The following is a 23,208-nucleotide window of genomic DNA, read 5'->3' on the forward strand; positions in this document are numbered from 1 at the left end:
CCCACAGTATAATTAAAACAGCTCCCTCCAAGGGTTTGGAAAGTCATATGACAATTTACTTGTCAGTTCAAACAGGATTTTTTTTCTTTTGTTCCATAGTAAAAGAAGATGTATAGAATCATTGTGAAATTAAATCAAGGAGAGAAAGCAAGCTTAACCCCAAATGAACTTGCATTGCAGAAGATGACTGTCAAGTGCCTCTACAGAGAGGTCTATCAGTCTCAGAAAAGGAGCCATTCAACAGATAACCTGATAAAAACCTTTCATCTTCAGTGGGGGCTTTGTCTACAGATAAATATTTTAAGAAAATAATGGTACTTCACTTATAAAAAAAAAAAAATAGGCTGGATAATTACTTGCAGTGTCAGTGATGTAGGGATTCACTCATAGGCCTAAATCATTCCACTGTTACCGAGACAAATCCAGTACAATTTTGCCCATTTGGCAAAAATCTCCCAATCCAGGTGTCAGTCCCTGACTCACGTCAGAGAGATGTGTTTTCAGAAAGCAATCCATTATATTCACACCTTCTGCCAGCAAGTGACCCATGTCCTTACACACAAGTAGGGCCAGATGTGGCTTCCCCTTTCTGAGCGAACACTTCAACCTGGGGTCAGGCAGTGCTCCATGTTTACCAGGTGAATAAGGCCAACCAATACAGAAAGTACTGATAAGGTTGTGCAAACAGTGAAACATTTGCCAGAATATCTTTATACAGCATCATGTCTTCCCAGTCAAGCCTCTTAATTTTCTTTTCCTGTCCAACTGAGACAGCTTTATAAGAATTTTTAAAATGGCTTAATTGGTCAAAGGAATGGCCCATTTGATTCATGAGAGGAGGATGATACTCATAAGGTAACTACAAACCTGAGAGCTGTCAACAGTCCATTTCTCTCCAGTGTCTATCTTCTTTCTTCACTGTCCCCAAAAATTATACATGGTATGTTAGAAGGCACATCCTTCCATGCTCCCTGAAGAATTTCTTACACAACTTGTTCCAGAATTCTGTTACCCACCACACATTTAATTTTTAGTTCAACTTCTTCCATTTCCAAAGAGTATCTGTTCTCACATTGTGGATTATAATAATCATCATCAGATAATTATCAGATAGTTCAGTCATCAGCCTTGAGATCTTCTTACATACATTGAATGCTCTTTTTAACTGAAGTTTTTCACAAGCCTGCCATGGTCTTTAAAGAAAAACTCAAAGGCCACTAAGAGATAGCCTTCCAAAACTAAATTCAGGAATTGCTGCGCAAAAATCTCATTCCAAACAAGTATCAACTTGCTCACTTTTAAAGCAATCACAATGCAAAGTTGTTAACACAAAGCTATGTCAGCAGAAAACATGACTGAAGAATGAACAAGGGAGTAAACAAAATAAAGTACTAGCTAGGCTCCTCCTTCCCCATCTAAACCACACAGTTCCAGTTACAAAAACAGTCACCTGTAGAATGCAGTGATGCTAGACAGAGACAAGCTTTTTGAATTAATCAACTCTAAAGCAGACTAGACAGCATGGTAATCTCTCTGGGTCACTGAAAATACACCAGAAACCACAAGAAAAGGTAAGGATGAAATTTGTTTGTTTTCAAAGTTTAAATGCCATATAACTGCAGCAGAGCATTGAAAATAAGGCAGAAGAAGAAACAGAATATTCTTCTGTTGCATTTTCATTAAGAAACTAATTTAATTGAAAAAGGGTGACTTCCTCCCCCACCACCACAAAAAATGCATTTCATCTGTTAGACAGATGACATATTTGGAAGACTAAGTTAAAATGTCTTCTCTAATGGTTCAACATCCCTAAGTACCAAGCTAAATTGAAAACATAAGCATGGAGCACAAGCAGCAAAAGGAAACTTGGTTGTAGACAGTCCTCAAATTTATTAAGACTAAAGAAAAGCATTACTATGAAGTGTCTGCCAAAGCCTATGATCTCTGATGTGTCCCACAAGACAGATCTGTATAGCCAAAATCAAAACTTGCAGTAATTTTTCTGTGACAAAGCACTGCACACTTACAAATCTAAAAAGATCCGAGTTCAAAGCATAGTAAAGTATCCCCATTATGTCTCAGACATCTATTACAAGACACTGTGGCTATGGCAACAACAATAACATCAATAATAACCCGGGAAAACTACAAAGAAAAGTCAAAGATCCAGTTTTTAAAGTTCAAAGTTTTGGATGCATCCTGTCAACACATTTGGGTTTGCTCACCTTACACCTTACCCCTGATTTACTACTATCTACAACAGCAGGCTGCAGCAGAACAAAACCTCTGCACCTCCAATCTGCTGCACAAAACTCCCCACACCACAGGGAGTGCAGAACCAGGTTTATTTCAGACATGTGAAGTTACAGCAACACAGCAACATTCAAACTCAGCACATGTATACAAAGTCAAACAGGCTGGTAGAGAGCAGATGCTCTGTTCACTCAGCACTTTCAGGTACTCACTGATATTAAGCAGCCTCTGGAGGAGGGAGCAGCACTCCTGGCTTTCATCACTCAGCAACACTCACTTGTACTGAAGTGATGGCAGCTCAGTTCCAGCTCCATTCAGGGATGAAGCAGGTGAAGGGAATCACCCTAACAAATGGATAATTGTTTGGGGGTGGGTACAACCACCACCTCTAGATTAATAAAATCTTTTCCTTTCGAACCTTCTTAACATGACATGCTTTTCAACCTCTTCTTCATTCTTCTTGCTTTCCTCTGCAGTTTGCAACTTGTTCACCTCTTTTGGGGTCAAAATCAGATACAGTACTGTATCTTGTCTCCAAAGTGCCAAGGAGAACTGAACAGTCATTGTTCATGTCTTGCAAACATCTCAGGATAGAATTTACAAGAATCAAAGGACATGGTACTGTCACTACTACAGAGAGGGATGCAGAACAAACCTATCACTCTTTTTCTTCCTTATCCTACATGAGATTACATCTTTATCCTACAGATTACAACAGAAAAAGAACTGGAAGACCCTCATTAGCTTTCTTATGAAAAGCAGTATATTTATCTCTTTTTAAGTTAATCATATTGTGGAAGTTATCTTTCTGGTATGCACCTAATGAATAAGAAGATAAAGGAGATGAATTATCCAAGAACATGGTTCACTGATACTGGTACTGAAAGAACTAACATGAGTTCAGGCAGGTTAAGAATTTTAGTGTCACTTTAATTGCCCCATTTTCCACTGGAAGGTTTACTATGTAATATCAAAAACCCTTTAAGCTGCAGAATTTGTGCAAGACTGATTTTAACTCCAGAGCAGCGTCACGTTATATGTATCTTGGAACTGTAAGGTTTAAAACTGCTGTTTTTCCTTCAGAGCCCAGGGTTTTGTACATTCTGTGATGTGCTCAGAACACACTGGCACAGTTATTCTCTGTTTAAGTAGTAAATCCTATCGCATCCAACCCACATGTTTATATTGGATACTTGCAAAATGAGAGATATTAAGTAACTAAGCCTGATTTTAAAACTTTTTACAATACTTCACAGCACTGGCATTCCCTTAAGTAACCTCACTACTACCTTATGGTTGTTTCTATCCTTCCAATGCAATATTCACAAATTCACCCTGGGAGCCAATAATATTGGATTTGAATGTGGTGAGTGGTAGACTGAATAATTTATTCCTCTGTATGCACTTGTCTTTCTTCACATTAAGGTTTAACTCTTTGGTAGCTATTGTGGTTGACTACTGATTGGGCTGCAGCTAGTGCAGCAACTCAGTTTCACCACTGCCAAGGACCTGTCATGCTGAATTTCAGTTTGCCCTTTACTTTAGGCTCCCTTTCAGTAACTCCACGTTCTGTTTTATAGTCTCTAGTGTGCTTGTCTTTTCCACTGTACTTTGCACAGGCACTTCATAAGTCAATCACAGCATGAAAGAAAGGTTGTTTATAGCTATAACTGGATTTTAATTTTGTAAAACAGGCCAGTTCTGGAGGACTGAAACCCACATGCTCATTACCGATGAGCTGTCTCTGAGGTACTCTTGCTCCGCATGCTTGCAGGAACTCCAAGGCAGTTCCTTTACCACTCCTGCAGGTAACAGATTCAAATCTAGTTCATGGCGTGGTCTCTTCACCTGGAAGGAACAGCACCAAGAAGCACCTACAGGAAGGACAATATGCTGCTGGCCAACTCTTCCAGCAGAACCAGAGCTTGGCAGAAATCACTAAAATGACTCAGAGGCCTGAAATACTTTCTCTTATGGACCACAGTTCATGTCCTGAATCACAAACGGATCTCGTGGTGCTGAAGACAACATGTCAGAGTCAGTAACAGAGGAGGTCCAGCATCAAGTGCTCCCATTTCACTCTGCTACACTTTAAAATTATTAATCTGACTTGCTCAGAGACAAACCAAACCTCATTCCTGCTGATAAGAGTATGACTCCTTTCCATTTTAATGGAAGGAGCTTCTCCTTGCATCTACTGAAAATCCCCAGTAGTGCCAGCCACAAAGGCCTCCACACTACCCCAGGACATGGGGATGCTGTGGGTCCTGTCCTGAGAACTATCTTGCCCAAATTCCTTCACCTTAATCATGATACTGCCACTTTCACAGTGGCTTCTTCAGCCCAGTCATGAAACTCTGTCCTCTTTGCCCAATGCTCTGCTTTTGACCACGTGTAGGCATGTTAACAATCTCGTATCTGATTAAAGTTCATGGCCCTTACCAGAGTACTTCACTGCTATTTACAGTTTCCTGACCTAAACTTTATCCTTTCTTAAAGGCTGAGTAGAAGACTGCCAGGACCTACCAGCTCATCTTTAGAATCATGAGGCTTTCGAAATTAATACTAGAATTCATATTTGGTGGTTGTTTCTTTCAGTTTTGTAAGACTCCCCATCATCTCAAGTTTAAGATTTCTTTTTTTCTTCAAACATCAACGCTAAGAAAATCCTTTCAGTTCAGGATTTAAGAACACCATTAACAAATATAAGACCGGTGATAGAAACCCGAGTGATACTCAGTGGAGTCTCAAAGCTTAGCAAGATTAGCCAAATCAATTTGTCACTTTCAAAAGATACTCCATCATGTTAACCCTACACAGAATGGCAGATTTGTTTTTCCACTGAAGGTTCCATCCAGATGCAGCTGCAATTGGATTTTGGTATTAAAATCCAGCACTTCCTAATAAGAAGATAATGAATGAATAATGGTTATGATTGAGTTGCCATGACCTTCTCATATGCTATGCTAGTTTATGAATACCTTCCTATCATGGAAAGAAGGAAAAGAAAAGAGGAATATGCAAGACAGCTAGAAATCTAAACCTGTAATCTCTAAGAGATTTTCATGTGCTGTGTAATAATCTGCACAGATTATTTGCAGGTGAACAAAGATCATCTCAGGATGGATTATGTCCTAAATTCCAGTGAAAGCACAGAGCTTTACTAGCTTCAGAAATGGTGATTATGCGTTATGTATGTTTTTAGATACAGCATGTGACATAGAACAAAGCCTACAGGTTGAAAATTTGGTGATATTAGAATTTTTCTATTTTGGGTAACAGTGGGTAGGCTGCTGTGTTAATGCCAGAGGCAAGTAAGATTCACGTTTAACCATGCGCACAAAGCACCAACCAAAAGGCAAAATGTTTTCCAAGCATCCTTGAAATTAGATGAAAATTACAGACTACTGTAGTAGTCACAAAACCTGCATACCTGCTGTCTACATATTTCAAAATTTAAAGGCTATAAATGTCAGGCTTAGTAAAAATCCAGCTGACTACTGTTTAAATTTTTGCAGGACATCAGCATGCACAGCATCCCTCACAGATTTATCTTCTTGTGACAGGCAATCTGGCTTTAATTTCCCAAGTCTCTCTGTACTTCCATTTATGATCAGTCAGCCTCCCCATATCAACAACTTTCTGACATACTATAAACTGAACGAGTATTAAAAAGTAAGTAATCATCTCTATATTAATAAATCATGGAATCGATTGTTTTATCCTTAAGATTCTTGAGCAATAAATTAAAATGAACAAAACAAAAAAATTAGTGCTCCAGTACAATTCATATATTTTTATGATGCAATTCATACTTAATAGCAGAGATTCAACTCTAGCTTTTGGATATATCTCCATACTTACTGTTGTTCTATATCATTCACCACCTGCTTCAGCAGGATTGCAAAGAATTATGAATAACAGACAATGGGAAAATCCTCTGTAAAAACCAGATTTTTCTTCCCTTGAGATACTGTCACTTAGAAGGAATGAAAACACAGTTTTAAAAGAACACAAACCAGTTAGTCTACAAATATTTTACACCGTGTGCTGGTTTTAGCTGGGGTAGAGTTAATTTTCTTTCCAGTGGCTATTATGTGTCTGTTTTGGATTTGTGCTGCACAGCAATAATAGAGAGATATTCTGTTATAATATAGAGATTTTTTGTTATTGCTGAGCAGGCCTTACACAGAACCAAGGTCTTTTGTGCTTTTCTTTTGGCAAGTAGACTGGAGGTGCCTGGGAAATTGGAATGGAATACAGCTGGATAGCTGACCCCAACTGGGATATCCAAAGGGACGTTCCAGATCATATGACATCATGCTCAGTATATAAAGTGGGGAAGAGAAGAAGGTAGAAGGGTTGTTTGGAGTGGTGGGGCTTGTCTTCCCAAGTCGCTGTTACGTGTTATAGGGCCCTGCTCTCCTGGAGGTAGCTGAACACCTGCCTGCCCATGGAAAGCAGTGAATTAATTGCTTGTTTTGCTCTGCTTGTGTGTGTGGCTTTTGATTTCCCTATTAAACTGTCTTTATCTCAGCTCATGAGTTTTCTACCTTTTACCCTTCCCATTTTCTCCCCAGTCCTGCTGGTGGGAGCGTGAGAGAGCAGCCATGTGGGGCTTGGTTGCTGGCTGGGTTAAACCACAACACACTGCTTCTAGTAAACTGAGGGAAGTGGAGAAACGCTTTATGGGTTTTTTTAGGCCTAAAAGCTCAGTTTTACTGTAAAACAGTGCTTCAAACTATAAAAGGGATCTTTGTGGTTAAGGCAGTTAGTGAATTCTCTCTTAGTATTTTATCAGCCAGGTACTAAGTCTGGTAATCACTGGAAATTACTTACTCTATTTTACTTACTTCTATTACTTCTATCTATATTTACTTACTTCTATTACTTACTCTATATTTATATCTATATCTATATTTACTTGCTTCTATTACTTACTCTATTTGCTAAATTCTGACAATTTTTTCTAGCTGAAAATTTGTACACTGCACAATAATCTCAACTCTTCATTTCATAAGCAGGGTAGAATTTTTTTTTAAATCACAGAAATCTTTCCCAACCTGCCCTGGAAGGATTACTTTAAAGATTATCTACCCATTTTTCAGCTAAACAGTTTCAACTCTATCAAAAACAACACACTACTACTCAGGCTTTTAAAATCCATGGTAAGCATATACCTAAAAGAAAACAAATCTTGCTTGCTTCTAAGTGTTGGGGGGTTTGTTAGTTTGTTTGTTTTTTTAATTTGTTCTTTTGTTTGTTTGGCTGTAAACCAAACGTTTTATCCCTAACAAATCAATCACTTAAGACTGTAGAGGGCTGAAGGGTTAAAACCATGTTCTCATAAGGGATGGCTAGAACTGAAACACTAGTTCAAATGAAACACGATGCATCCACTGGAAAAAAAAAATCAAAACTGAAAAAAAACTAATTAAAAAAATATATACACACAGAGCTCTCATTATCTTAATGCTGCTATCAAAATACTAGGTAAAAATAAAACTGACATAAACCTGATGAACATAAAAACTCAGTGTAAAAGGGGCAATGCTGAAATGACCTTTTAGTAAGATTTAAAGTCAAATAAATAATCTAATTGACAATGGAGAGTGACTAGGACTGGATACAGTATGTACACACCAAAGGCCACCCAAGGATTCTGCCACCTTTTCCAATAGTGCTGAACATGGTCTTGGCTAGGGTTCAGACTCAATGACCTTAGAGGTCTTCTCCAAATGATTCTATTATGATATGGTAGTTTTGCTCCATAAGAAAAACATGAACAATTAGCACGTAATTACTAGCTAAGAACTTAAAGAGTGGTGAAAAGAGTACTTATATCCACTTTCCATATTTAAACCACTAAAATCCAATCAAATTTATTTTGTCTATGTCTCTTATTTTGATTGATTTTGACCTCATCCTAGCCCCCATCCATTTTTGTATTCATTTAAAGCACTGTCACACATGCTAAGCATAGCATCTTGCTGACACCTGAACAGCTGCCAAAAGACACTGGGTCCATGACAGGCATCCTAAGGGAAAACCATCAAGAAAAGGGGAATAGATTACTTCACTGTAATTTATCTGTAAGCCATATGTACAGCTCCCCCACAAATATATACGTCATCACTACTGAAAGAGGGACATATCTTGATGCTCTTGCCAAGTTCTCAGGGAAAAGCTTTCAATTAAAAACAACAGTAGGTCAGATAAAGTTTGCATCATTTGTCCTCTAAGGCCAGTTTCACCATCTTGGATAGAACAAAAAAATCTTGCGAAGATTTGATAAGGAAATAGCTGGTCCAAATAGTGGAACAAAATACACCCACTTTATTTGCAGAAATGCTCAGACATGAAATATATTAAGCGAACACTATCAGCCACTAGTGAACATCCATTTCAGAAGTGTTTGTAAAAACCAAGCTAGCATAATCTTAAAGGCACCACTTAAACACCAATCTACAGAAAAAGGATAAACAAATCATCACTTTGCAAATCTTAAAATTTACATTTTCAAATGCTTACTTTAAAAAAAGCCAGGAGGGAGTGAGAGAGAGATTTGAAATAGGAAAGAGTCAACTTTCACTGGCAGTGTAGAACCACCAGCAGTGGTTGTTTTGCTCAACTGTATTTGTTTTTTATCTATCATATACTAACATCACTGCTAGGGCTACTGGAGGTTGCATCTACCTGCAGAGAAGCGCACACAGATCTGTCTCAGAACTCATGAAAAATCTAGGATTAGTCAATCTTGTGAAGTTTTTGGTGCCTAAGGACCAAAGTTGAGTGGCCTATGTTTGTGTATTGGGTTTACATGGCAAAGTTCTGCTGCTGCAGAGGGGATTACAGGAATGGCTTCTGTGAGAAGCTGCCAGAAGTTTCCCCCATGTCCAACGAAGCCAACACCAGCTGGCTCCTAGACAGACCCACTGCTGTCCAAGGCCAAGCCAATCAGGAACAGTAGTATTGCCTCTGAGATAACGGATTTTTAAGAAGGAAAAAATGTTATTGTGCAAAACTAATTTGTGGCCAGAGAAAAGAGACATGAGAATATGTGAGAGGAATAGCCCTGCAAACACCCAGGTGAGTGAAGAAAGAGAGGGAGGAGGTGCTCCAGGTGCCCAAAATGAGATTCCCCTGCAGTCCACTGTGAAGCCCCTGTGGCCCATGGAGGTCCACAGAGGAGCACAGATCCACCTGTAGCCCATGGAGGAGCAGGCTCCTGGAAGGACATGTTGACTCATGGAGAGAAGAGCCCGCACTAGAGCAGGTTGCTCAGCAGGACTTAGTGAATCCATGGGGGACCCATGCTAGCTGGATGAGTCTGCTACCCAAGACCTGCACCCTGTAGAAGGAATCCACATTCGAGCAGATCATGAAGAACTGAAGCCTGTTGTAAGGACTCACACTGGACAAACTTGGGAAAAACTGTCTCCCAGAGACGGGATCCTGCACTAGAGAGGAGGAAGCAGAGGCAGAAACAATACATGATCACTAATCCCCATTCCCTGTTTCCCTGTGCTGCTGGTGGGGAGGAGGTAGACAATTGGGAATAAAGTTAAACTTGGAAGGAAGGAGAGGTGGGGGAAAAGTGTTTTAAGATTTGCTTTACTTCTCATTATCCTACTCTGATTTTGATTGTCAGTAAATTCAATTAATTGCTCCAAGTTGAATCTTTTTGCCTGTGACTATAATTAGTGAGTGATCTCTGCTTGTCCCTATCTCATGATCTCATCTTCTGCTATATTTTCTCTCTCCTGTCTAGTTGAGGATGGGAGAGATAGAGAGGCTTTGGCGGGTGCCTGGCCTCCAGCCAGGGTCAAACTACCACACCTAGACACACTGCCTTCATATCATTGGCAAGGGTAACCACTGCTAATCTTCAACAGTCAAGTAAACCTGTAGTGGGGGAACACCTTAAAAGCTGGCTCACCTGGTCTTCAAGGAAGAATCAAAACCACACCATTTAGGTACAGAATGCTTAGGTACAGAAATGAGCCAGGCCTTCATTCTTTGCTTGCACTGAGAAAATTGTGCTGCCACCTTTATTTGAAAAAAAACAGACCAGTACCCTGATCTCCTGAAATGTGATGATGCTAATTCCTTACTCAGAGAACAAGTGCTATTTCCAGTTCTTCCACTGGGGGAAAAAACCCCCCCCACAGGTATTAAAAAAAATCCAAAGCTCTGGCACCTAGCCATGACAAAGAGCCAAAACTAATATGATTCCCTACAAACACTGGAATGTACTCTGCAAAACAGCTACGGTCCAGTGCGTATCAACTGATGGTGGCCTTCCTCTACAGCTTACTACACACTGCTCATATTAGCTACCAGTCATTTCAACCTCAGGCAATGCATTGTTGTTCATTATCTCCACTTCTAGCTTTTAAGCATTTTATAATAAAATATTTTAAATGTTGGAGTCAGGATTGATTTCTTCTGATGCATTTTTATATGCTGAATTAAAGCATGCATAGACCATCTGTTAGTTTAAATGAAGGCAGCTATCAAGCCATGTGAATGGAGGCTACTTAAAAGATAATGGCAATTACAGTGAATTTCACTCACACCCACAGAGTTCACAGTTCAGATATGAAGCTGTAAGGGGGTAAATAACTGCATGTAACCAAAAATGCAATGCAAGAGATTTACAAAGCACGAACATCTCAGTTCAAAACAGGACCCCAAGCAAATACCAGGAATTATCTGGGGATCTATCAATCTCCACCCATGTCTTAGAGGAATAAAAAACAAAACAAAAAACCCAAATCACTAAGGAATAAGCAGGTTTGTCGAAGGGATGATCAAAATGATCCATATTTTATCAATGCTTTTGAAACACAGGCAAATACTTCAAAAAATAAAATACTTTTAACTTACACAAGGCTATGTAATATATATATATGATATATATCATATATATATAATATACATACATATATATCATGTATGTATATATATGTGTGTGTGTGCATATATATGTGTATAAACAGGCTATATAATAGCCTGTTACTCTGTTGAGCTTTTTACCAAGCTTTCAGGAGTGAGGATGATTACAGAGGAAGCCCAAAAACTTTACTGATGTAGGTAGCTAATCAAAGAGTACCTACCCAACCAATCAATTGTGTAGATATCTATTGAGCTGGCCTCTCTACAGACAGCTGAGCTGCAGCTGGATGAGGCTGTGTGAACATAGCCTAAAATTACATGTTTAGACAGGCAAAAGATATTTTCACAATGTAAACAGAAAAGTGAATGGGTTGGATAAATCTGCCCAATTCCTACTACCCATTGGAGTATGGATCCCATCCACAGCACCATTAATTGGTAAAGCAAAATTCTAGAAGAAAAAGTACCAAAATCTGAATAAAGTTTTCAAGGTTAAAAACTCTTATCTAGATGAAAGTCTTATCCTTACTAGAACAGCTTGGCATTTCTGAATGCTAATGCATGCATGAGAAATACAGGTTTGGAATAAGACTTGCTTTATTCTTCAAAGCAGAGTGCTCACTGTGGAGACACAACAAACATAATTCTTTACTTCAAGCAGCCTGCTGTTCTCCTGAACAAGAGAAGCAGGTAATACTAAATAAATTAAAAAAAAAAGAAAAAAAAGAAAAAATAAGTATTTTAAAAGAACCAGAGAGTACTAAACAGATTTTTTTCTTTTGGCGAGTTTTGTTTTACCTTAGAATACCCGTGTCCTATCTCAGTTTGCAATGATAAACATAACAGGTTGATTTTGTCACTTCTCTCTACGTCCATTTGCTTTTGCACTGAGTAATTTTTTGACAGGAAGAAAATCAAATGTATATTATTCCTCCATGTGAGTCACCTAAACTTTAACAATGTACAAATACTCACGTATCAGCTGAAAATTGCAGATTTTGTTGCACAGCAAAAAGCTGAAGATACCCAGATTCCTGTCTGTTTTCACTAATAATTAAGCTGAGTGGAATTGCTTTCCACTTTATCCTCCTTGTGCTGACCAGAAGCCAACTGTTTTACCGCAGAGGTGCACACATGTGGTTGATCATTTTAACTCAAGGCCCACAGCTCAGGATGTGACTGACAGTCAGCTGAACAGAGGTGAGGGAGGGCTACAACCAGAGGTAGTGGCAATTCACACCCACCCCCGCTCTAACTACTCACTGTCACCTGCTGCTCTAGCACCCACGGTGGGCCACATCAGTGAAATAATCCATCCTTTTAGTATGTGTCTGTACTATGCAAAAGGAGCTCTAACAGACTGGAAAGGCAGGCACAATATTTTACCAAATCGTGTTTAGAGACCAAACCAACACAGGATAAAAGCAACAAAAAACCCCCACGAGACCCTAAATGCTTACTCCCACTTTTTTCCTCTTGAAGAAACTATCATGATGCTCTTCCTAACCTGAAATGTCATGAAGTGCCATGATGACATGAAGGATAAGCTTATGCAGCACAGTCCCATATGGTAGGAGCAGTGAACCTTATTCCTAAAAGAGGGCTCATTACTCACATTCATTAAATTTATCCTACTGATCTGCTTCAAGTATTGTGTTTGCAGCAGAACACGTTTCAGAAAATGCTGCCAGCCAAAGGCTATCTTCACCTGCCAGATTAGTTCCAACTGCAGTGTCTAGGTTTTTTGCATGAAAGTGCTGACAGACAAAACCACTAAATCCCTGCCTCCCCTTGACCCAGTGAGAAAAATTCCATTAGCTTAATCACAATGCATTTTAACCCAAGTTACTTACAAACATCTGAAAACACTTGAGGGGAAAAAGTCAGAAAGTCCACATGCTGTTGATGTAAACTCAGCAGAGTTGCCTGGCACATGAGTAAACATACAAGCTAAAAACAAAAGCCAAAAAAGTAAAGATAAAGCAAATACAAAAATAACAGTGGCTTACCTTTTGAGGTGGTGGTCCGTGGTCATCCAGATAAGTGGAATTTCCTACAAAAATAAGAAGGATGGAGATAAACAAAAGCCATCCAATGCAACTTCCAAACTTTCCAACTCATGGAACCAGTGCATCTCTATCCCACTAGTTTCATAATGTCAAATAATTCAAGGAAAATAAATTTCCTCTGTTTTAATTTTTGATTAACAAGTAATTTATTTTGACTACATTTGTCATACAAGATTAGATGCACATTGTCATTTTACAAACAAAATAACATGGCCCAAGGTGGCTTTAATTAATCAATCAATCAGCATTCAATCATATGTATGACAAAAATCTGCCAGCTGCAACCTTGTACATTTTAAGTGAGGAGGGTTAACCTCAAAAAGTTTTCTTAAATAATCAAGTATCAAAGACCTTTACCAATTCTTGGTCTGATGGAACTGGCAAGCATTCACTTCTATAAGTGTATTTTTTCCCAATCTCCAAGCTACTTTTTCATTCCTAAACAGTACTGGTGGAATGGGAGCTGTATTCTGATGTAATTGCATCTGCCTTTTCAAGATGTTCCTTAAATTCAGACAAAAAGCTTAAAAAAAAAAAAAAGCTTCTAAACAAGTGGAACAAGTGCACCCTTCTTAGCTACAATAAAAAAGGCAAAAATTTCAGACTTTTTACCCCTTCCTTAAAAACACACACTGATACATAAAATACACAGTTCCCCCCCACACATAGGCTGTATTCTGTAACTGTCCTACCCCAACCCTTCTCCAAAAGTATTAATCACGTGCTTTCCCAACAACTTCTAGCAGATGATGAAACCTTGCAGCAAACCTAAAATATCCCCTTGGACCACACATGCCTCTCCTCTCAGTCATCCTCCTACCAAAGACAGAAAAAATATCTCTGCTCTAACCTTACATCACTATGGGGTATGAGAATTATTTTTACAGGTACCTACTAGACATCCTAAAGTCACGTGGAAGAGGACTTAAAAAAGCTTGTCCTGCTCATGAGCTTCTGGGGTGTTGAATAGGCAACAAACACAGGTTACTGGGATAAAGCCAGAACCTAATGGCTTTTCTCTTTACAGTCTGGCCAAACCCCTCATTTTTCCAAGTGCCAAAACTCCTCTCCCAGAGTTTTCTGGATCCAGGAGGCAAGAAAGAGGTGTTTGTGTGTGAGTGTCACTGTTACAGAACAAAGAGGTGAAGCTTTAGTGTGGAATATTCAGTAGCACCCACACCAGTAGTGGGGGTTAGTTTCAGCAGGATAAGCACGGGGCTAGATGGGGAAAGGACACCATTCCCATGCCAGACTCTTGGGAGAGGCAGCTGCCACCTGGACCACACCATCCTGGGGAGAGAGAGCCTGCAGACCACCACTGCCATCACAGCATGACAGATTTCTATGTACAAGAAGTTGGGATAACTTCTCAGAAATATTTTGCTTTCTGCTTTCCCTCTGATTTTCCAACACATGTTACAAAGCCATGAAAGTTTCAGTCAAAAAGTTTCCAACTCATTTAAAGAGAAGTCCCAATACCCCAAACACATTCTTTAATGTATGTACCTTGATCTTGGAAGAGTTTGTGCAACTACAAAAGCCTGAACAGTAACCTTTTAACTGTCACCTGAAATCACAAATCATTTTCTGAAGCATACCAGAAACCCACCTCAATATACATTTGAGACAAATACCCACCCTCTGAACAATCCAGTGACTTAATTTAATGCCATAGATAATATGGCTGATGCCCTACATTTAGGACAATTTCTTTATTCGTCCCTTTGATATGATTCTAATTGCCAGGAAAGAAATTCAGCTCCTAGACTGCTAAAAGAGTTGGCAGTCTGGTTTTCTGTTTAGAGCTGCTACTCCACACACGCAGACTTGAAAATAAGCATTTCTCCTCCCACTTAATCTGGGATAAGAGCAAGGAGAACTTCTCATTCAGGATTTACCTTTTCTGCAGAACCAGGTTGTTACCAGTTCATAGCAGCTTTCTCCTCTTCACAATTAGGCAAGCAGAAAGATTGACACATTGATAAAAACATTTCTTACTGCTCTCTCATTGTGTCAGGAAAATTGTTTCATTTTGATACCTAACAAAAAAGTGATGTTTGTTGTCTAAACAAGCTAACACATTAGAGAAGTCATAAACATCAGATGAAAACTGCTAATTTTTTTTTTTAAATAGCAAAGCTTAAGTTTCATAATTGGTATTAAGGTGGTTACAGGAGTAACAAGTTATTTTCTCTTGTCTGCCCAAATCATATGCAATTTATGCTTAACTAAATAAAAAGGAATATTAATTACATATGTACTATCTTTACCAATCACCTATCACAGCCAATTTCACAGTAGAGAAGGACTTGAATTACTAGTCAAGAACTCCAGAGCATCTTATAGTGCAGCATCACGAGTGTCAGAGTAATGTCACAGAAACATTTTTAAGATTTTCCTTAAAATTAAAGAGCTTGTAACTAATTTCACCTCTCTGTATCAGTAATATATGTCCTTAGTATGGAGACTGCATTCCTCTTCCTTGGAAATTTTTTAATTATTAAAGCAACATGGAAATATCTCTAGTTTTGAACATATGCCTTGTAGATTTGATTTAATCAAAATGTTGGTTTTTTTCCACAGCAGTCTAGTTACTACTGTATCCACTTAAAAGACAAGAGTACAATTATGGGCCATTTTGTAAAGGTTTTTTTTTTCCAAGGCAGCTTCTTGCTCAAATTCAGAAGCTATGAACTGATAGAAACTAATTGCCAGACAACTACAAATGAAGAACGAAACAGAGAGTATTGATTTTAAACCTAGTTAGAATAACTCACAATGAGCAGAGGATGGTGAGCTGCAGACAGCCCCCACACCCTTACACTGCCCCAAACTCCATGTGCAGCTCCTCCTTCTGCTCCTCGAGTCAGAGTCAATCTCAGTTTCCATGGCTTGCCACATCAATTTAACAGTCTAAATTCTTCTGGGTTCAAGTTTTAACTGAGAATTTGTTTTCAGTAATAAAAGCAAAACCCTTTGCTGCATGATTCATACCATACAGTAAGTAAAATACATTAAAATAACTCCACAAGCCCAGCTGAATGGAGTGCAGCAGCAGCCTGTGAGGTATACCAGCCAGCTCCTTAACCCTGTGAATCCCAGCAGGTGCCATCACTGATCACCACATCAGAGATCTCAGCTTGTTTCCCCTCTGTCTGCAGAACAGGGGCCACACTACGGGAGCCTTAATGCATACAGAAATATAATAGAACATGTGTACCTATGCCAAAGGCCTGAAGGAAAGATGATGACTCTCTAACACAAGAGGCCATGAAAATCTTAAGCGTGATGCCCAACCTGGGTATTTGCAAGTTGTAAATACTTAAAACAGGGTGCCGCTTTCACACACAGGGCCACTTTCCAGACAATGCATATCAGATTAGTTTAGTTTAAAAACAAAAGAAAAATTCAGCATTACAAAAATTGCAACCGTGGAGCCAATCTATGAGCTACCATCTACTAACAGCTGACATAGCAGGAGAGTTGCACAGAAAAAATCAGAGACACAGGAATGGATACCAAAAGCACCAAACCTCACTGTACCAAAAGCACATAACCTCAACTGTTCATTGCAATTGTATTAACAAGCCCATAGAAGATAGAGAGCATTATCTTACCGCTTTTGTATGCTATGGCACAGACAACATGTGCTTGACGTCACTACGTGCCACAAGAAGAGAAGAGGCTTTCTGTGGTGGAAATGATAAAGTGATAGAAGAGAGAGTCATCTTCCCTCACTAGGAACCTTATCTGTTGCCCCAAAGCAACCTATGGCATTAAATTATTAGGATGATTTCTCTCAACTCCTTTAATAAAGCTTTAATAAAGACATCATTGCTCTTGTCTGCTAATAACAAGATTGTTCTAGTTGTTTGTTTCTCCTGAAGAAGAGTATTTACTTTTTATAAAAGGGAAAATTTCTGCCTTCCTGTAATAGCAGGAAAATATTAGGCATTAGAAACAAGTCAGACAAAATAATCAAATCTCAAAAGAAGTGGTATTATGCATTCCACAAACATGCTCAACAGCACACTTGGGCTGGCTGAACACATCTCCACACTCTGCCAGAGATGATTAAAAAAAAAAAGTCAGCTTTATTATAGAAAATGGTGAATACATGGATGCAGTCCAAATTTGTCCATAATTTATTATCTTTGAGGTCAAGTGAATCAGCTGTATGTAAAATCTTTGGGGAAACGTTGTGGTTATGTTCCTTTTTTCTTGGAATCACTGAAGTGTAGGGGTTTTGCTTGAAGCAAGCCAAGTTTAAACAGAGTAAGTTGGTCAGTCAACCAGGATTAAGGACAAATATTGCCGTGTACTGTTCAGAAGCACAGATAATGAAAGTAACTGCAATTCTGGAAAAAAACCTTTCCAAAAAATGACTGGGGAGTACAAGAATAGGAAGTAAATGGACTTATGTGTGAACTGAAGACCCTTTGATAGCAACTGAAACAGTGTGACTCTACTTGAACAATTCAGATATCCCACGGAAAGAATTGTGTAAAGATAGTGAAAGAAAGCCAACACTGAAAATGTGGAGTCTGGACTATTTTTTTGGAGTAGGGTTTTCCCTTGTAGGAAATCACAAGCAGCAGTCTAAGGGAGCTGAGATCCAGCTAAGGCCATATTTAATTTGTCTTGTGGGAATTGTTCTTTGATTTCATCCGGTCACCATCTCAAATTCCCAGGCGCCAATACAACCTCTACTGGCAAACAATCCTTTAGACCCTCTGATGTTTAAAGGAAAGGAACAGTTTAATAGTTTTCTGAGGAGTCTTCTGGTCTGGAACTCAGATCTTGAAGAACAATTTCCCCACCAAGCACGACTAATCATTAAGAGCTGCACCTTCAAAATAAACTGAAGTGCCAAGTGAGCTATCAGAAGATGATCAATTCTGCTGTGCTTCCTTCTTTGTCTTTTTTCCCTCATAATTAAGCAGTGGACACCCGTAGAAATTTCATAGATATTTCCACATCTGAAATAATATGACTTTCTAAGTCATCATGTCTTGGAGCCCTTTGTGGTCCAAAGGCAGGAAGGGGTTTAGGAGCTACAACTTGAAAACCAGCAGATGAGCAGCATGATGTTGCCCACAGCTCAAATCAAACCTAAAAGGAAAAACACTGCTATTGCTGAAGTCAGCACAGCCACACCAGCTTTCACAGAGGAAAGTCTTCACAGAGGTGTACAGAGAACATTAACACAGCAAAACATAGCAAAACCCCACTGACCAGTCTGCATTGGAATACAAAGTGACTTACTGCCATTTCCTCTATCATATGTAAAAAGTTGCATACCTACAATTAGTTTCCTCTGTGCAAGACTAACATCCTATCAAAATTTTCATTTATAAGCACAAAAAAAAATTTAAGTAAACATTTTTTTAAAAAAAATCCACGATGGATTTTTTTTCTTCCTTTCTTGTCTTTAAAATAATTTTAGTTATCCTTAATTTTTAAAATCCTAAATGCAATAAAACCAACCATAACAACAAAAACCAACCTACAGCCAAAAAACAAAACCAAACCAGCACCAAACCCACATTCGGTTCACTCTACATTACTGCACACAATGAAGGAAAAAAGCTGGAACATGACAAAAATACCTATTTCGCTTTATTACCCAGTGACCTGAAGCCTAGAACTTAATCATGATGTAATTCACATTTGATTACCTACAAGTTTCATACTTCTAACACAATTGGGAGGGAAAATGGCACATTTTAGGAGAGTTTTTGAAAACTTACTGGCAATTCTGCATATGTGTTATATGTGAATGCACCACTGGAAAACAGATATGAAGGGTTTGAGTAACAGGAGGTTCTAGATATAATATACATTAGATGCTCCTCCTCTTGCAAAGAGAGAAGACTGCAGAAGACCAAAATCACAAAGCCACAGAGCCACTCTGATTGTCAGCATTTAAAAATGTACAGACAGGTGTTAAATTTGTTTTGTCTGCTACACTGCTTTATGAATACTCAGAGAAGGGATGGGGGAAAAAATTAACATTTAATCACGAAATAAAACCAGCCCTGCCAGGTACTTTCCTGCATGCAAAAGAAAAGCACATATACAGCTCTACTGAGACACTGCAGAAAAAACCTAATGACCAAAAAAAAAAAGATGCCATTAAGCCAAACTATTGCAGGTTTATTTAATTCACTTTGCTATGTAAACAAAGACTGATCTATCTTTGTGGCCTGGCAGCTCTTTACTAAATACACTTCAAAGACCCATTAACCTGTTGCTAACTTCAGTATGCTTTTCAGATGGTTCTTAAATTCAGCATTCTGGTATCACACAGCAAATGGGCACAAATTTAATACAGTGTCCTTTTTTTTCTCCTCAAAGATTTTTATTTTACATTCTGTCAAAAAGTGTGCCAAATATTTTGTAATGACTTCTATTCTTTTCTTAATTTCCTCAGCAAGACTTAACAGAATGCAGAGTCAGTTCTATAAATACACGCACGTGTTCCTGAGGGGGAAAAAAAAATATCTCTCAAGATGTGTGGTCAAGTAATACCTACAGCTACACAGCTGCCAACAGACCTGCTCAGAATTTAAAGAGGCAAGTTGGGAAAAGCTCACAGTTCAACAGCTGAACCACCACCCACTGAAATAACACAGACAAACACTGGTCTCTGACTTCATTTCTTAACTGGATAATGTGAGAATAATAATGGACACTGTATCAAATTATTATGGCTGAATACAAAAGTGGTCAGAGCAGCACAGAAACCAGCAAGTTAAGAGTAGAACATCTGACAGTTGTAAAAGAGCATGAATCCATGAGATACAGGTAGCATACTTGGGAATCTGCCTGTGGAAGGCTGCAGTAACTATGATACCTGAGAATTAACAGGAAATGAATGAACAAAACATGGCTGAAAGAAAATACTCTGAAAGTAGCTATCAGAACCCAACACTCTTAAACTGGAAACAGAAAAACATTGCAACAGTCAGGGATGAGGACTGGACAGCACTGGAGAGATCCAAGAGGAAAACAGTCAAGCATCTGCCAGGAATGAGCCAGGTGTTACCATTCTGCTTTAGAACCAACAGGCAAATTAAACCAGGTCCTATTCCAGCATTATTTCTTTTTAATGATTATCTCCATTTTTTGTTTTAAATCAGGCAAACTTCCCTTGGCTGTTGTTCTGGATCCCATTACTCAATATTCTCATTCATTACTTGAAAGACGCATTAAAAAGCACCGGTATCAAATTTGATAACAATACCAAATGAAAGGACTTAAAATCTGCTGAAACTCTGAGGAGAACAGAAACATACTGATCAGTTAAAGAAATGGTCTGAAGATACAAGGTACAATCCAGTAAAAACAAGAATACAAATTTCAACTTGGATAAGGGCAACATCTTCATAAAAGCAGAATGGAAACAAAGTGGAAACTGCAGAAAAGAGCCATGATGGGAGGTGAAAATCAGTTTACTTCCTTCAGATCTCTTTAAGCACTCTGTGAAAGATTTTCAGGAAGATCATTCCACCCCAGCTGAATGTACAGAGATAGTTTCACTAGCTTGGTAAGAAGTTTGCTTTAACTGACTGTCACATGAAGAAACTTTTTAAGTCTTAGGATTACTCCATTTTCCCCTTTTCCTCCTAACAGAGAGATAACTGCAAGAATATTTGCAAGCTATTTGACTTCTTCAGAGAAAACTTTTTTCCCCTCTACTGTGCAGAATGCATGATGCAGAGGAAGAAACACTATGGGAATGATGGTGACAGGGCCACAATACTTTCCCTTTCAGAGCACACACTCTGCCACACAGGGAACAGCACAGCCAACACAGGAGACCTCCCTCTCTCTGCACAGCTGAGGGACAAAACTGCAGCTCCACAGATGAACCTTGTCTTCATAAGGCTCCCCTTACCAAAGTGATGACACTGAGGCTGAGGGATGGACAAAGTACATTATGATGAAGCTTCAATAAAGACCTTGTCCAGTGCAAGGCCTCTTAGTCTCACTTCACTCTGCCATTCAGGCTACAAACTCCAGGGACTCTGTATCTGACCAGACACCTTCTCAGATGATACCAGTCTCAAGAGTTTCCTCTTACATCAGTGCCAGACATCAGCTCTGCACTTTCACATGATGTTTTTCCAAAGACAAGGGTTTTAGTATTTAAACTTAATCCAACTTGCAAGCTTTATTCCTGTCTGCTGCATGTATGCAGATATATTTCTTTCTTTTCCCCCCTGCACAGGCAATCTTGGCAAACAGCAAGTCAATGAATTTTGGAAAACACCCAGCTGGCATGTCACCAGTTATTCAAGGAAGATTTTTATTACTATTATTAGTATTATTAAGTACTACACTGCAAATGCTATCCAGAAGGAGTTGTTTGTTGGGCGTTTGGTTTGAAGTTTCTGTCCCTGGAGGCACATTTCCAAGAAGCTGCCTAGGTCTGTGGTCTGACCCCAGTGGCACCTTCCTAGCAGAGAAAAAATGAACACGCTTCACAGAAAATTGGTCACATACATCTCTAAAGAATTATTCATATTTTTATTGTGCTGAAGCCAAATGAGTTTTCCTTGCATGTGCTTTTCACAACATCTGAGTCATATGGTTGCTAAGATTTTGTCACACTTCTTTACGGAGGCAGCTGCATTTAGGATAATGGACCCCCCCATAAGAGGCAGCCTGCCAATATCAAGCTGTATGTCTGTTTTTCACTTTCTCCATAGTTCAGGTTCTTTTAGAATCTGATTTTAAAAAGTACAAATGAAAATTTTAAAAAAGAGCCTTTTTACAAGTCTGTCTCCATTTCCTCCTAACCGGTTCTTTGTGACACAGGAGAACGACTGTAAAACTCTTCCCTATACTTACACGCCTCCTGAAAAGCAAGACCACTCTATAAGAAGCAGCTCTCTTTTCATTGCTTTCTTTTCTGAATATATAATTAAAATAAAGAATTACAAATTGTTTAACTATTATTAGCTTCCCATCCTCCAAGGTCTTAACAGACACAAAATTAGAAATAGCATTTCTTGCCAAGTCTGTTAGATGCCTATAACTGCAAAATGAAGCATATAAGTAGGTCAGATAAGGAACATAATGTACCTAAATGAGCTATTTCTTCTTTATGACACATTAGTATAAAATGTTATTAATCTCTACTACAGAAAATACTACAGCTTCAGATGGCTTTTGAGACTTCAACATGATTTAATAGAAATATTTTCCATTACTATAAATGGTTTGGCCAAACTGCTCATTTTTCACACTATCCAGCTTCTATTCATGAAGACATTTTAACTCCTTTCTACCCCAGTCTCAAACACAGGCATTTGAGTGACAGAAAGACTTCTTAGTGCAGAAGTTTTGTATTTTAAGAACTTCTGTATAAAAACTGCATGTTCAAAACCAAGGGGTAAGATTTAGCATACACAGAGCTTTGCACTAGACTTAAACCTGCCTTTCTATTTCAGCACCCTTTCATTCAGTTGCACTCTGCAACTGTAAAAGTACAGGATTAACCCCATTCCTGTCATTCCAAAACCTTGCAATACATAACTTCTACTTTCAATTTCAGCCTTTACTGAGAAGAGTCATTTTGGTACATTTGGAATAGGTAACAAAGTTAGTATTTCTGCAAGTATTTTCTTCTTCTACAAAGCACTGCAAGTGTCCAGCAAAACCTTATGATTTCTAGAAATATTACTTTTTCTGCCTTTAGCCTCATTTCTCATGATCTTAAATAAGATTTCTACCCATTTTTGTAGGAGTGTATGATTTGTTAGATTGATTCATAGACATTTGGTTGGATGCCCTATGAAGAAAAAAGAAGGAATGCACTGTTTTGCTCTTCAAAATCTAGCAGTCCTCACTACTGAAGCCAAGGACCCACAATGCATAAAAGAGGCTTACCTGTGTGAAAGACACTACACACCTGTTGTGGTTTTAAAGCATTAGCTAAAAAATCACTAGAAAACTTACTCATTTTTTGCTGTGAGATATG

At 38.7% G+C, this 23,208-nt stretch overlaps 1 protein-coding gene across 2 annotated transcripts in view; it reads right to left on the bottom strand.

The window, feature by feature from the left end:
* The window catches only part of UST (uronyl 2-sulfotransferase), a 153,205-nt gene that overhangs the window by 84,529 nt on the left and 45,468 nt on the right, over positions 1-23,208 (bottom strand). Inside the window, exon 2 of one of the 2 annotated variants that reach the window (XM_005518502.3) lies at positions 13,161-13,204. In XM_005518502.3, coding sequence (XP_005518559.2) covers positions 13,161-13,204 — 44 coding nt within the window. Of the gene's footprint in view, positions 1-2,465; positions 2,527-13,160; positions 13,205-23,208 lie in introns of those variants that run through there. The other variant, XM_088053561.1, reaches the window with a different exon arrangement.

This window comes from Pseudopodoces humilis, chromosome 3, assembly GCF_049639895.1.
Source record: "Pseudopodoces humilis isolate 2021_Gansu_Grassland_sample_001 chromosome 3, ASM4963989v1, whole genome shotgun sequence".
Classification (NCBI taxonomy): Eukaryota; Metazoa; Chordata; class Aves; order Passeriformes; family Paridae; genus Pseudopodoces; species Pseudopodoces humilis.